We start from the raw sequence: 15,514 nt of genomic DNA, 5'->3' as shown, positions 1-15,514 counted from the left end.
TCTACTGCCCCCTTCTCCTTTTGCCTTCAATCTTTCCCAGCATTAGAGTCTTTTCCAATGAGTTGGTTCTTTGCATCATGTAGCCAAAGTATTGGAGCTTCAGCTTCAGCAACAGTTCTTATAATGAATATTCAGGGTTGACTTCCTTTAGGATTGACTGGTGTGATCTCCTTGTAATCCAAGGGACTCTCAAGGTTAAACAGCCTTTGGGTTAAACACTGGCATCCAGATTCTGCTGTCCCAGGATTCTATCATTTGCATTGATACTGACAAGTGGGGTTCAATGGCAGCATCTCTACTGTCAGCTCTGCCCGGTGGAGCACAGTCACTATGATGCTTGTCAAAGCTCTTTGCCTCTTCACCACTCTGTTCCTCACTTCCTTATAGTACAGGAAGTTCCTCTGAATCGTCCCAGAGAACACGATCAGATGGTGGGTTCTTGGGCCCAACCCTTCATAACAACTCAAACTCCCCCATCTTTATGAACATTCTGAACTATTTTGTAACTACCACATACAAGTTTCCTTATTTCCACTTGTGTATCATCCAGGTTAGCTTTCTCTACAACAGGAGAGCTAAATGTTGGCTCATGACTCACCATGAGCAAGATCATGTCAATGAGATGGATTCTATCCTGTGCAGCAAAACAGTTTGTATTACCCTCCTGGACTCCTGTCTACCACCCTCTACTGAAGATCTTTCACATGGTCTCTAGGTTAGTGCACATACATGTTGAATTAAAAAAAAAAAAAAGCACAACACGAGAGTTGCGAGTCAAGTTTTATTTGGGGCAAAATGAGGATGGCAACCCAGGAGAAAGCGTTTCAGATAACTCTGAGAACCTGCTCCTAGGAGGCGAGGGAAGGAGCTAGGATATATAGGATTTTCACAACAAAAGACAGGTAGTCATTAGGTGGCACAGTGATAAAAGAATCTGCCTGCCAATGCAGGAGGCTCAGGAGACACAGGTTCCATCCCTAGGTCTTGATGAGCCCCTGGAGGAGGCCATGGCAACTCCAATATTTTTGCATGGGAAGTTCCATGGACAGAGGAGCCTAGTGGGCTACAGTCTATGGGGTCACAAAGAGTTGGGCATGACTCTGAGCACATAGTCCTCAGAAACTTCAAAAGATTACCATTAATTAGAGAAACCAGATATCCCAAGTTAAGGAAGTTAGTACTTTTCTATGTATGGAAACATGCAAGAGTCTGTGCTCACTGAAATCATTCCTTTCATATGCACCTCAGTTATCTGGGCCATTATCTTGTGTTTTCACAGCCTGGGTTCCCCCACGGCTCCCCGAAGAGCCCTGCAGGGATGGCTGCAGAGAGTGGCTGCTAGATGGCAGGTATTCTTTTCCTTCCTGAGTGTCCTCAGGACTCATCAGCTCATGTTGGACGGCTGCAATTGCTGATGACCGTGACATCCTTGTTTACTGATATGATAGGAAATACTCCATTTCTCAATGTTAACTCTATAGCTCAATATTAGGAGCATTGCATGTACGCCCAGGTGAACGTATCAGAAATCAAACCTTACTTATCAGTGATTTGGCTGAAATCAGGCCTCGACCTGCAACTTGAAATGCAGCAGTCAGCAGGCTCACCAAGGATGGCAGAAGGGGCGCTGCAGTCCAGGAGGTGGACAGATGACTTTGGGGGGGAAATTGTACCCTATGTAATGGTAGAAGGCCCAAAATGTTTTTGTCTCATGTAATACTTATTTCAGGACAATAAGGGCTTCAAGCTTATATAATTATCTACTAGTTTTTACCTTTTCCTTCCCCTATGACATCTAGATTTCCAAATGAACTTAAAAAAAAATGCTAATCTCTTTTTTTGACACAAATTTTATTTTATTTTATTTTAATTTAATTTTATTTTTAAACTTTACATAATTGTATTAGTTTTGCCAAATATCGAAATGAATCTGCCACAGGTATACCCGCGTCCCCCATCCTGAACCCTCCACCCTCCTCCCTCCCCTCCCCTCCCTCTGGGTTGTCCCAGTGCACCAGCCCCAAGCATCCAGTACCGTGCATGGAACCTGGACTGGCGACTCGTTTCATACATGATGCTAATCTTTTAATCTAAAAAGGATCTTAGCCGCATCAGTTTTTACTCTATGATAATTGCCCTTGTTACTATAGTATACAATAAAGAAATGTAGACTTTTTCATCATCAGGCCGAATATAAACTATGGGTAAGAAACATTTATTTTTTTAATTGGGGGAATATTGTTTTACAGTGTTGTATTGGTTTCTGCCATACAACAATACAAATCAGCCGTAATTATACATATATCACCTCCCTATTGAGATTCCCTCCCCTCCCCTCCCTCTACCGTACCACTCTAGGTCATCACAGAGCACCAGGCTAGGTTCCCAGTGTTATACAACAACTTCTCACCAGCTATCTATTTTACATATGGTAACATATATACGTCAGTGCTAATTTTTCCATTCATCTGACTTTATTCTTTCCCCAGAATTTAACTTCTTAAGGCCTTAGCAGTTAAAAAAAAAAAAAAAAAAACTTGTGTGATCTTAAATAACTCACTGCTTATTATAGATACACTTTCTAAATTAAATCCATGCATTTCTGTTAAATAGATCTTGAATTTTACAAATTGATAAATTAAGCTCTATAATATATTGAAGAAGTGAAGTGAAAGTTGCAGCCATGTCTCTTAGATACCCCATGAACTATACAGTCCATGGAATTCTTCAGGCCAGAATATGGACTGGGTAGCCCTCCACTTCTCCAGGGGATCTTCCCAACCCAGGGATCAAACTGGGTCTCCTGCACTGCAAGTGGATTCTTTACCAGCTGAGCTACCAGGTGAATATAACTACCAGTTCAGTTCAGTTCAGTCGCTCAGTCGTGTCTGACTCTGTGACCCCATGAATTGCAGCACGCCAGGCCTCCCTGTCCATCACCAACTCCCAGAGTTCACTCAGACTCATGTCCATCGAGTCAGTGATGCCATCCAGCCATCTCATCCTCTGTCGTCCCCTTCTCCTCCTATATATAACTACATATTTCATCTAAAAGACATATATAAAATATAGGTAAGGGAGCCCTAAAGAATGGTAGTTTAAGAAAATTACATAAGCAGGGTTTATTTGGTAAGGTAAACTGTACAGTAATCCACCATGAAATTATACTAATACTATTCTGTGTATAGAGAATAGTGTGAAGCAAAATGTATAAGATACAAGCAACCAAAAAGGCAAACTATATATTTGAAAACACAGTTGTGGTTCATGGTCAATTATTTCATATCTCTAAGAGAATGTTTTCGCTGCACACAAAAGGTAAATTTAATTCCCAAACAAATGTTTGAAACTCTCTGATATAATAAATCCCCCAGGATCACATGTCTACTAAACAGATTTCCTTCTCTTTCCAAATACATTATTGATCAGCTTGGCCATGGATTTAGATCCACTGTATCTTCTCTTCTCTTTGAGTTTGAAGTTTGTCAGGATGTCCCTGATAATTCTGATAAACATCATTTCCACCTCCAGAGATTGCTCTGCTGCAGACAGTTCACAGAATTGGCACCGGTTATCCAATGCCAGTTTGTGCCCTTCTTCCCAGCCAACCTCTCGCACATGACAGAGATCTTGCTTGTTACCCACCAAAAGCACTGCTGACTCCACAGGTCTGAAATACAGATACACAATTCTTTGGTAAGACTGCTTTAACAACTCTTTTTTTATATATTAAGTAGGTTTATATAAAAATGAATTATAGGACCCCCCCCCAAAAAAGGAAAAAATATTATGTGTATTATTTGTTCGTGTGTATTTGTAGTCATGTGTGTATCCTCATTTACTCATAAAAAGGATTTTAGATTAAATGTAAATGACACAGACCCAACAAAACTCTTAAAGCATAAGATTTGAAGTGGCACAAATCTATTCCTGGAACTATGGCTCTGTTTATTAACAAGACATGAGTGTGACATCATTTTCCATTTTCAGTTCTCTTATATGTTAAAAAACAAAAAAGGTAAAATAGTTCTCATCACCCAGAATGAAGAAGTATGTCGAAAACCTAGCTCAATGCCAGGCTATAATAAAAATAAAAATAATAATAATAAAAGCATCTTTTATTAAAGATGCTTATTAAGCATTATTTTTCATTTTCTTATCAATTGAAAGAGAAGGACTAGCTACTGCTTCTTTACTAATTAAACAATTTAAATACAGTTTTCTTAAGGAAAAATATTATTCAGTACTCATCACTGTTTGTTCCCTGTTAATATTCATTATAACATATTCTAAAGAAAATTTTACCATCTTGTAACTGTGTACAACTTTTCTGATTTATTTAAGAAATATATTTCTTTGTAAGGTAATGTCTTTGGCAAATATCAATACAATCTCTGTGGTTACAGTGCAACATTTCTAAAGCAGGGTTTCATTTGAAGAATACAGTATGGCCACTGGTCCTTAAATGACAAGAAATAGTGCCAAGATATCTACTATAGGGAAGAAATGGGAAAATGAAGTCTTCAACACCATCTCAAGAGATATTGTATAGAAACCACCAAAGTATGTTTTATTCACATGATGGTTTGAGCCATCAAGGAAAAAGCATTGCATGTCTAACACTAGACTCTTGATGATAGTAATAGTATATTATGACATAGTTCATATACTAATAATATCTCTTTATATAGGGCTTCCCTGGTAGCTCAGCTCGTAGAGAATCTGCCTGCCATGCAGGAGATCCCAGTTTGATTTCTGGGTCAGGAAGATGCACTGGAGAAGGGATAGGCTACCCACTCCAGTATTCTCGGGCTTTCCTGGTGGCTCAGACAGTAAAGAATCTTCCTGCAACGTGGGAGACCTAGGTTCGATCCCTGGGTTGGGAGGATCCCCTGTAAAAAGGAATGACTACCCACTATAGTATTCTAGCTTGGAGAATTCCATGGACAGAGGAGTGTGGCAGGCTACAGTCCACGGGGTCACAAAGAGTTGGACACGACGGAGTGACTTTCACACATATAGTTCAGAAAATTATTGTGAAGAATTAATGGGGAAGAATAAATGAAATATTTTGAAGGATAAGTCACAAATATCAGATATAATTTTTTAAATGCCATATTTTCTTTCTATCTATAGATAAGAGATTTGGAAATAGACTCTACTTAAAGATTAAAAATTGGAAATACCCAAGAATTATTTGATCAACACATTAAGAATATTGCCTGAGAATGTCAAATATAAGGATTTTTAAAATATACATTTTTAATTCTTCTTGAGTGATTCTTTTGATAATGAAGAATAGCAAAGTAATTTTAATTACTTACCCTTACCACAGTTATGGTGCTTAAACATAAAATATTTAACACCCAAAACAATGGAGTTCCCTCAAAATCAGTAATATTATAGGAAATCAGAGCCCTGAGGTTTCTTAGTAAAATCATATTCTTTTCTCCTACCATGTTTCCATCAGTTCTATAATCAGAAAAAGAAGGTCTAGAAATTAAAGGGTTTACCCAAGGTCAATCAGATATAAACAAGAATTCACATCGAATGACTCCAAGGGAACACCCCTTATCAATTATTATCTGATTATTTCTTGATAATGGGCATTTAAAAAAGATATTAAAATCACAGATATCAATTTTCAGGAATGATATTGTGCTTCCTTGCTTCCCAGATTAGCATGATATTAGAGAAGGGCAAATCTGGCTAAGAGCACAAAGAATCCCTTACACCAGCATGTTGAACAAAAATAACTATTTTAAAGGGAAAGGATAAAGCAATTTAAAAAAAAGGAAAACTAAAAATGGGAAATTCATAGGTTTAAACATATATCTACTAATTCAAAAATAGTTTAAGGCATCATTGTTTTCCTGCATAATGACTTTGTCAAGACATTAACAATAGGGCATTGTAGATTAGCTCTTTATTTTAGGAGGTGAAATGGAGAAAAATGTAGTCTCATACTTAGAATTTGTAATGGTTTGATTATTCAGTCTATTTTGCTTTGTAGACTGAAAATACCAATGACTAGGAATTGAATGCCAAACGTAATATATCTGGATTTATTTAGTATCCTTAACATTTTTGCGGGAATGAAAAAGAAAGGTGGAAAGGGAACTATCTTGTGTACAAAGGACTATTATTTTGCAAGCGATTGTCATGTTAACAATAGAAGCTGTCTTGTAAAACAGTCATTTATTGGGGCAAGTTAACTGTTGATGTCTTTCAGGATATAAAGTATTCTCATCTTACTCCTTTTACTACATGTGTAACTCCTGTGGAATGGAAGGTGGCTTGTTCAGGGCTGTTAAATTTTGTAATTGGAAACCTGTATTAAATTCTTCCTAATGATGCTTACAGCTCTATGATGATTTACTAAAAAGAAAGTAGAGAGGAATGAAAAATACCTCACCTTTTACAATGACTTGTCTGTGGCTCCCGAATTCTGTAGATTAATGCTTTTGCAAATGCAAAGGAAGACCTGTCACTGATGTCATACACAATAACAAACCCATCTGCCCAATGCAGCTCACTTGTGAGGGAAAATTTTGCTTTCTGTGGCTGAAAATAAATCAAACACATTGAAAGTGGTAGGATTGGACCTCTGTATTTTACATGACAGACAGCTAATTAATGGAGACCCATTTTACCTGGAAGAGAATTCAGTAAGCAAATACTGCTATTTTCTAAAATGCAGTTTCTTTGTATCACACTTTTTCTTTTATCAAAAGTGATCAAATTTTTTTAAAAAATAAAGAACTATAATAAAGTTATATCTATTTCATTTGATAACTTTTTCTCTAAAAAAACTTCTCTTTTTCTGAAAATTTGATGAGCCCTAATAATTGCCTTTAACACCATATCCACACAGGAGACAGTATCTTCTATATTAGTGAACAGAATATGTATTGATTTTTTAGTAACAGATTTAAATCAGTAAAGCAACAATAGTGATTAAGGTTTAGCAAAAAAGATTTGAAGGATGTTTGCCATACCCAACAAAATCTATCCCACAGGGGATAGAGATGTTTTGAAATATTGAACAGCTAGCCACCCTTCTCTTACTTATATAATTATATTTAAACTTTTAAAATATAAATTTATTTATTTTAATTGGAGGTTAATTACTTTACAATATTGTATTGGTTTTGCCATACATCAACATGAATCTGCCACAGGTATACACGTGTTCCCCATCCTGAACCCCCTTCCCACCTCCCTCCCCGTACCATCCCTCTGGGTCGTCCCAGTGCACCAGCCCCAAGAATCCAGTATCATGCATCGAACCTGGACTGGCGATTCGTTTCATATATGATATTATACATGTTTCAATGCCATTCTCCCAAATCATCCCACCCTCTCCCTCTCCCACAGAGTCCAAAAGACTGTTCTATACATCTGTGTCTCTTTTGCTGTCTCGCATACAGGGTTATCCTTACCATCTAACAATAACCCTGTATACGAGACAGTAAAAGAGACACTGACGTATAGAACAGTCTTTTGGACTCTGTGGGAGAGGGAGAGGGTCGGATGATTTGGGAGAATGGCATTGAAACATGTATAATATCATATATGAAATGAGTCGCCAGTCCAGGTTTGATGCACGATACTGGATGTTTGGGGCTGGTGCACTGGGACGACCCAGAGGGATGGTACGGAAAGGGAGGAGGGAGGAGGGTTCAGGATGGGGAACATGTGTATACCTGTGGTGGATTCATGTTGATGTATGGCAAAACCAATACAATATTGTAAAGTTAAAAAATAAAATAAAATAAATTAAAAAATAAATTCCATATATATGCATTAGTATGCTGTATTGGTGTTTGAATAAAGGGGTTTGTACTCAAAATCCTTCTTACTTTGGTTTTATTGACAGTGGTTTAGTTATCTGGTGGCTCAGACAGTAAAGCGTGTTGCTTACAATGCGGGAGACCTGGGTTTGATCCCTGGGTCAGGAAGATACTCTGGAGACGGAAATGGCAACCCATTCCAGTACTCTTGCCTGGAAAACCCCATGGACGGAGGAGCCTGGTAGGCTACATTCCGTGGGATCGCAAAGAGTCGGACACGACTGAGCTACTTCACTTTCATTTTCTTTAGTTATCAACAAATGCAACTTAGCAAACATATAAACTATGAATTATATGTTTATATAAATTATATAAATTATATAAACTATGAATTAATAAGCATTAAACTATTAGTATTTTGACAGCTACATTGTGACCTGATAAAAATATATTATGAAAGCATAATAATATTGCTATTTTAAAGATATCTGTAACATAATTTTGTCATAACTTTACAGAGAAGCTAGATAATATAACACTAAAATAATTTCTTAAATATTTAATAATTAAAATTGAGAAGTAACTTCAATATTAAGGCTAGCAACTGCACACTTACCCTTATCCTATCTTCTTCAAATCATGATTGAAAATATAAAAGTATTTTGGTTTACTTACCTGAGAACAAGGGTCATATATTTCTAGATTCAATTGCTTCCCTTCCAAACACAAATGTTTGTTATAGATAGATTCTGCAAAATATACATATACTCATTATCAGTATGGAAATACTCCAGAATTTTAAAACATGGATTTATATTTGGATCAGCCAAATATAAATATAGCCCTATAAATTCAACCAGTCATATTTTAGTTTTAGTAGCTTTTCTTTATTGATAGTGGTAAAAAAAAACATGTATTTGCTATATTTGCTCATATATATATTTCTTAAAAATGAATTTCACCACTGTACCTATTCACTGACATGTTTTTGTGCCTATATATTAGTCTGTTCATTACCATAGCCTCTAGAAGAGTAACTGCCACATGACAGGTGTCCAATAAATATTTCTTGAATGAATGAAAGACTTCTTTTCTGTAACTGTCCCTCCAGTGTTTTCATACAAGACCTAACTTATCTCCAGAATTGCATACTGATACATTTGCCAACTGACACATGACCCATTCTGGCAAACACTCCATAACCCTTGGTAGAAAGATGTAGCTGACATTTGGGAAAGCCAGCTTCAGGGGGTTAGGGATGACATTTATTTTATGTAATTCAATTAATTAATTAATTGTTGGTTGTGCTGGGTCTTTGTTGCTGTGGGAGCTTTTCTCTAGTTGTGGTGCATGGGCTTCTCACTGCAGTGGTTTCTCTCGTTGGGAAGCACAGGCTTTAGGGTGCTCAGACTTCAGTAACTGCAGCATGTGGCCTCGGTAGTTGCGGGTCCCGGGCTCGAGAGCACAGGTTCAACAGTTGTGACACATGGACTTAGTTGTTCTGCAGCATGTGCGATCTTCCTGGACCAGGGATTGAACCTGTGTCTCCTGCATTGACAGGCGGATACTTTACCACTGAGCCACCAGGGAAGCCCAGGGGTACATTCTGAGATCCTTCTAGGCTACACAGAGTGAAATTTGTTACTGTTTAATTAAATCTTAAAATATGTCTTCAGACAGTTTATTCTAAACTTCGTAAGCTTACTACCGTGAGTTATCAGCAGTAAAGAATGTGCCTGCAATGCAGGAGATGCAGACACAGGTTCGATCCCCGAGTGGGGAAGATCCCCTGGAAGAGGAAATAGCAACACACTCCAGTATTCTTTCCTGGAGAATCCCATGGACAGAAGAACCTGGTGGGCTACAATCCATGGGTTGCAAAGGAGTCAGATATGACTGAGAGATTAAACAACAGCAACAACCATGAACTATATCATTTCCTCCTGAGACCTTTAAAAATACCTACTCTCAATACTCAAAAACTGCCAGCAGGGGTCACCAGCTCTTAACATTTTAGAATTTTATTATTTCCCCCTGTAGGCCTTCATTTACACATAAGGTCATTTTTTGGCTAATTAATCTTCTTGCTGTGGACCTTTAACTCACTTCATTGTCTTTATAAATGTCTCTAGGTCTTATTTTTCAATAGAGGTGTAATAGCCAGAAATATGCATACTTCATTTGCTTATATAACTATGTTGTATTAAAGATTAAGGTGACATTTACTTTTGTTGTTGCTGTTAATTATTCTTTGTAAATGTGTATTGTTTTATAGTTTTGGAACACTTTCTCATGCCTTACTCTTAGTTTGTGTGTTATCTGGCCCTTTATGACTGAAGTTGTTGACCTGAGAAATGAAACAATAAGAGTTTCTCTTTCTATATATTTTTTCTTTCTATAATCAGAGCTTGCCCTAAAACACTCACAGCATCATATGAACTAAAATACTATGTTGGCTACATGCAGGCAGCAACACAATGCAATACTTCAAAGTTGTTTTCTAAAATACTCTAATAATGCTACCTCATAAATGAATGCTAAAGATTTTTGTTGTTGTTTATTTCTCATGAAAAACACTTGCAATTGTAACTTCTTACTCTAAGTATAATGGAATGAAAAAAAAAAATCCCTTTCTCCCAATTCTATTTCTTAAAATCTTCATTCCTATTAAAAAAAACAAAAAACCTTTCCCCACCATGCCTTCAATCAGGTAAGATATTAGTAGCATTATATAGATTAATTTTTGAGCCAAAAATATATTCAAACTTCTGGCAAAATTCCCCACTTTTTATTAATTCCCCACTGTGGCATTTCCCATATGTCATGCTAATTTTGATAAAAATAACAAAATTATGGTAGAGTTAGTGAAATGATCCTAAGATTATATCAAGGTGCCCTGGCACCTGTTTTAGAATTTCTCTGAAACTTACATAAGCAACCTACATAATTATGATATGATCTTTAGTCAAAGCATAATTTTCCTGTTATTTTCACATGGTCTTTTGAAAATAAGCATTTATTAAATAAATGCTTTAAATAAAATAAGCATTTATTTTGTAGTTACTTGTGCTTTTATAGTTAGTCTTTATCTCTCAGCAGATGTTGCTTTAATTTTAAAATTGCTTCACAGTTTAACAAAACCCCCACACTCACATGCTCTGCAATGGTTGGTGCAGATGGGTGGGACCCAGGTTTAAGGTTTTTCTAGTTCTAGACTGAAATCAACTGGATTTCTAATGTATCTCAGTTAACATAAAACTGGATAAATTTTATCATGAAAGAATATTTAGTTAAAATACTTATTTGGGCTTTTAAAATCAGAGTCCATGAATTAAACAAGTTGCTTAAAAGTGCAAAAATAGAAGATTCTATGAAAATGCTTCTCTGATGTTGTTAATTTGAAGAAAATGGAACCCACTCCAGTATTCTTGCCTTGAAAATCCCAAAAAGAGAGAAGCCTGGTGGCCTACATACAGTCCATAGGGTTGCAAACAGTCAGATAAGTCTTAGCAACTGAGCACACACGCACTGATGTTAATTGATGATGCTGAAGTTTTAAAGTGAAAAAGTCTAAAGTAGCGACTTACCAAAATTAGAAGCATATTCTCCAATGAAGCGCTTGGTAAGAAACCTTACTATAAGGGCTGCAAAACAAAACAAGCTGAATTTAAGGTCTTATCAGTTTTAAGACACAGGTAACAATTTAGCTACCTTGGTGGCTCAGACAGTAATGAATCCTCCTGCAATGTGGGAGACCTGGGTTCAATCCCCGGGTTGGGAAGATCCCCTTGAGGAGGAAATGGCAACCCAATCCAGTATTCTTGGCTGGAGAATCCCATGGACAGAGGAGCCTGGCAGGCTACATTCCACGGGGTCGCAGAGTCAGACAGGGCTGAGCAACTAAGCACAGCACACATGTATGTACGTAAGGTTTTATCTCTTGGCTTAAAAATTACTAAGTATTAATGAAGACCTTGCAGTTTTACTAAATTCTGGTCTAAATAATAATCAGTAAGATTAGCAATCATAAAACCGTAAAAATTAGGAGGCTAGAAAGAAAGTGATCTTACTGTGGTGCCCACTCAATTCACTGTGTAAGTAATTCACTAAGGCAAACACACATAAGAAACCTCAGCTTTGCAACAGAGACAGATTTCTTATTAAATCTGAGATGCAAGAACCATGATATCTTTTTATTTCATCAAATTAATTGTGGCTCCAAGGTGCCACATGTTTGTAATAGTGGCCAGGACAGTATCACACCTTTGCGAATGTTTAAGGAAACAGGGACTTCAAAATCCAAGAAACGGAGGATCGCCCTCTAGTGTTGGTTAATCTTACTGCAGCTCCTGGGTCTGGCCAGTTAGGATTCACCAGGCTCAGGTGGCTCTATTGGCAGCATCCTTACTACCACCATGTAACAAAGACAAACGCGTAGCTTCCAAGGTCATGGGCACCGTGTCGCTCAGTTCCCAGGCATTTAAAAAGCCATGTCCTCATCTCCCTTCAAAGTGTTTTCTTTTTCTTTTTCCTCCTCTGAAACGTGGCTTATGTATACCTACGGCTGATTCATCTTGATATTTGTCAGAAAACAAAATTCTGCAAAGCAATTAACCTTCAATTAAAAATAAATAAATTTTTAAAAAAGTTAAAAATAATCCACAGGTCTTCACATATTTCTCTCCACAGTTAGTCTCAGGGCAGTGGAATCTTTTCAAGACCACTGCTTGACCACTGAGGCTTCTCAGGTGGTGCTGTCAGTGAAGAACCTGCCTGCTAATGCAGGTAGACACAAAAGATGTGGGTTCAACCCCTGGGTCAGGAAGATGCCCTGGAGGAGGGCATGGCAACTTATTCCAGTACTCTTGAATGGAGAATTCCATGGACAGAAGAGCCAGGTGGGCTACAGGCCCTAGGGTTGCAGAGAGTCTGACAAGACTGAAGCAACTTAGCACACACGCATGCAGGTGTGGGGGCAGGTGTGACAGAGTGAGAAGTATGTGGGATCATGATGGAGGGATTTCCTGTTGGTCCTATTTATTTTAAACATCAGTAGAACAAGATACAAATTAATACTTCAAACAGATGTATTCTTCAACCTGTATATACATTTTATAAATACAAAGTTAATTGCATTGCTTGCTTATAAAATGAAAACTCCTACTGAGAAATAATATATAGTTATATCAACTCTATAAATTATAATATGTTTATATATATATAACATCAATATATTTCTCACTCTTTATGTACTCTACACCAGAAAAAAAAAAAAAAAAAAAACACATTTACCAGATTTCCCTGTTCCTTCACCTCCCAAAACAGTAAGCTTCACATCATTCATCTTGCTTTCCTCCTCCTTCTTGGTCTGTCCTGTTTTCTGCGGTTATCCTGAGTTGAGCCAAGCATGTGTTTTCCAACATCCTTTTTATTATTGCTACTCTAATTCCCCTAAGGCCAACTCCACCCCATACTCTTACCATCCAATAATAACTTTAAAAATATTTTCAATTAGGTTTGAACATGTCTCTGAAAAAAAAAAATAAGTGGACTTACTATTTAGATACACAAAGATTTATTTAGCCAGTAGTTAAGAGCTTAACGGAAGCTTAGCTCCTCATATTCAACTTTCATGTACCTAAAGTATCTACCTTCTCCTAGAACCTAGAAAAATGATCTTTCTTCATGAAGAGTTTTTAGAGGATGGGTAAACATTCCTGTAAATTTCCTATAACTGGATTAGTTTTGCTTTTTTTCCTATTAATAGCTGAGGCTACATTTTCTTGGAATTTTCTTTCCTGTGAAAGACAAGGTGAGATGTGCCTGTGTGCTAAGTTGCATCAGTTGTGTCCGACTCTTTTCGACCCTATAGACTGTAGCTTGCCAGCCTCCTCTGTCCATGGGAATTTCCAGGCAAGAATACTGGAGTGGGTTGCCATGCCCTCTTCTACCAGCTCTTTCTGACCCAGGGATCAAGCTCACATATCTTATACCTCTTGCATTGGCAGGCAGGTTCTTTACTACTAGTGCCACCTGGAAAGCCCTTAGGTAATACTTTATAATTAGGAAAAAGACATTTAAAAAAAGGACATTTGGAAGGGTTGTTCTGATATAATTCACTCCTGCTATGAAATAAAAGGGTAAACCTGATATGCACAATTACCACTCTGTTACCCTTTTTTTTTTTTTTGTCAATGGTCCTTGCTACTCCAAGAATCCAAATTATTAATACTTTCTTACCTTTCTTTCTCCTCATTTGTATATGTATAAATTTGAGAGTTGAGAAAAGAGTACAAGAACAAAAAGAGAATGATTCAAACTTTGTGGACTACATTTAAGACCCAGGTAAAGAAGTTTCATTTCTAGGCTGGGTCTATTGTAGAAACACATGCTTCTTAAAAATGCATTTATTTAATCAACATTGATTAACTGTACTCCTTGTTAAGGTTATATTGAGTTTAATTAAATAGGTCAACAATTAAAGTATTAAATAAAAATTTTTCTGCCCTGTTAAAGTCTACAATCTACTAGGGGGAAAATGGAAATAGAATTATAATAAATATTATCATTGCTAAAATGGAGCTTTGATGAAGAGCTGGAGAAAGTAGACCAGAGGATAGAAGAGTCTTCAAAAAGTAGGTAAAGTTTGAAACATGAACAGGACCTATGGAGAGGAAAGAAAAAGTGATTGGGGATCAGGGAGATGCGTCTATTCCAAAAGAATAAATAGACTCCATAAAGAAAAAAAGGCAAGATGGAATATGACGATTTGTGGGATTAACAAGGTAACAGATGAAAAACTTAGATTTTCCCTTTTATTACAAATTATAAAGTATTTTTAAAATAAGCACTGCTCTCTATTTAATCCATGCCACTGTATTAAAAGTAACAAGAATGATTTTTTAATGATGTTTACCAGCTGAATCATTATACTTTAGAATTAAATGGTTTTCCTCTTTTGGGAGAAATCCTAGTCTTCCTAAAAAATTTCTGATTTATGTCTTTAGAAAGTTTAAGATATCTAGTGATAGGAAGGAACAACTTAACTTCATAACAAGCATGACACCGAAAATAACATATGGAAGGTTGTTATTGGCATTTTCTCATTGCAGCCGGTTCTTCCCTATGTCCACTGGATCCCAAAGTATATTTAGTTAAGAAAGCAGTATGGGATTGAAATAGAGTGAAGTTTATAAACCTGAACAAAGAGAATATCAGTCAGTTAGTCAGTTCAGTCGCTCAGTCATGTCTGACTCTTTGCGATCCCATGAACCGCAGCAGGCCAGGCCTCCCTGTCCGTCACCAACTCCTGGAGTTTCCCCAAACCCATGTCCATTGAGTCGGTGATGCCATCCAGCCATATCATCCTTTGTCGTTCCCTTCTCCTCCTGCCCTCAATCTTTGCCAGCATCAGGGTTTTTTCAAATGAGTCAGCTCTTTGCATCAGGTGGCCAAAGTATTAGAGTTTCAGTTTCAACATCAGTCCTTCCAATGAACACCCAGGACTGATCTCCTTAGGATTGACTGGTTGGATCTCCTAGCAGTCCAAGGGACTCTCAAACAGAATATAATCATGCATAAACTTTTCTAAGAAACAGTGTCTATACATATATATTTTTTCAGTATCACATAAAGGTTGCTAAAAATAAAATATTCTGAAAGACAATTATACTACCTAGAATTTTCTCAAATCTCCCTAAAGAAACATCCATTCCCAACCA

At 37.0% G+C, this 15,514-nt stretch overlaps 2 protein-coding genes across 2 annotated transcripts in view; one reads left to right on the top strand and one right to left on the bottom strand.

Moving 5' to 3' along the window:
- Nucleotides 1–15,514, top strand: part of PIK3C2G (phosphatidylinositol-4-phosphate 3-kinase catalytic subunit type 2 gamma) — a 669,869-nt gene that overhangs the window by 57,161 nt on the left and 597,194 nt on the right. The window lies entirely within an intron of this gene.
- On the bottom strand, nt 2,200–13,196 carry RERGL (RERG like). Its single transcript, NM_001105472.2, has 5 exons — nt 13,086–13,196; nt 11,381–11,437; nt 8,469–8,542; nt 6,416–6,564; nt 2,200–3,670 (listed from the first exon to the last, which is right to left on the bottom strand). The coding sequence occupies exons 1-5, from the start codon at nt 13,135–13,137 to the stop codon at nt 3,388–3,390; spliced, it is 615 nt and encodes a 204-aa protein (NP_001098942.1). The 5' UTR covers nt 13,138–13,196; the 3' UTR covers nt 2,200–3,387.

The sequence above is a fragment of the Bos taurus genome, chromosome 5 (genome assembly GCF_002263795.3).
Source record: "Bos taurus isolate L1 Dominette 01449 registration number 42190680 breed Hereford chromosome 5, ARS-UCD2.0, whole genome shotgun sequence".
NCBI lineage: Eukaryota > Metazoa > Chordata > Mammalia > Artiodactyla > Bovidae > Bos > Bos taurus.
This window is presented reverse-complemented; position numbering and strand designations above follow the sequence as displayed.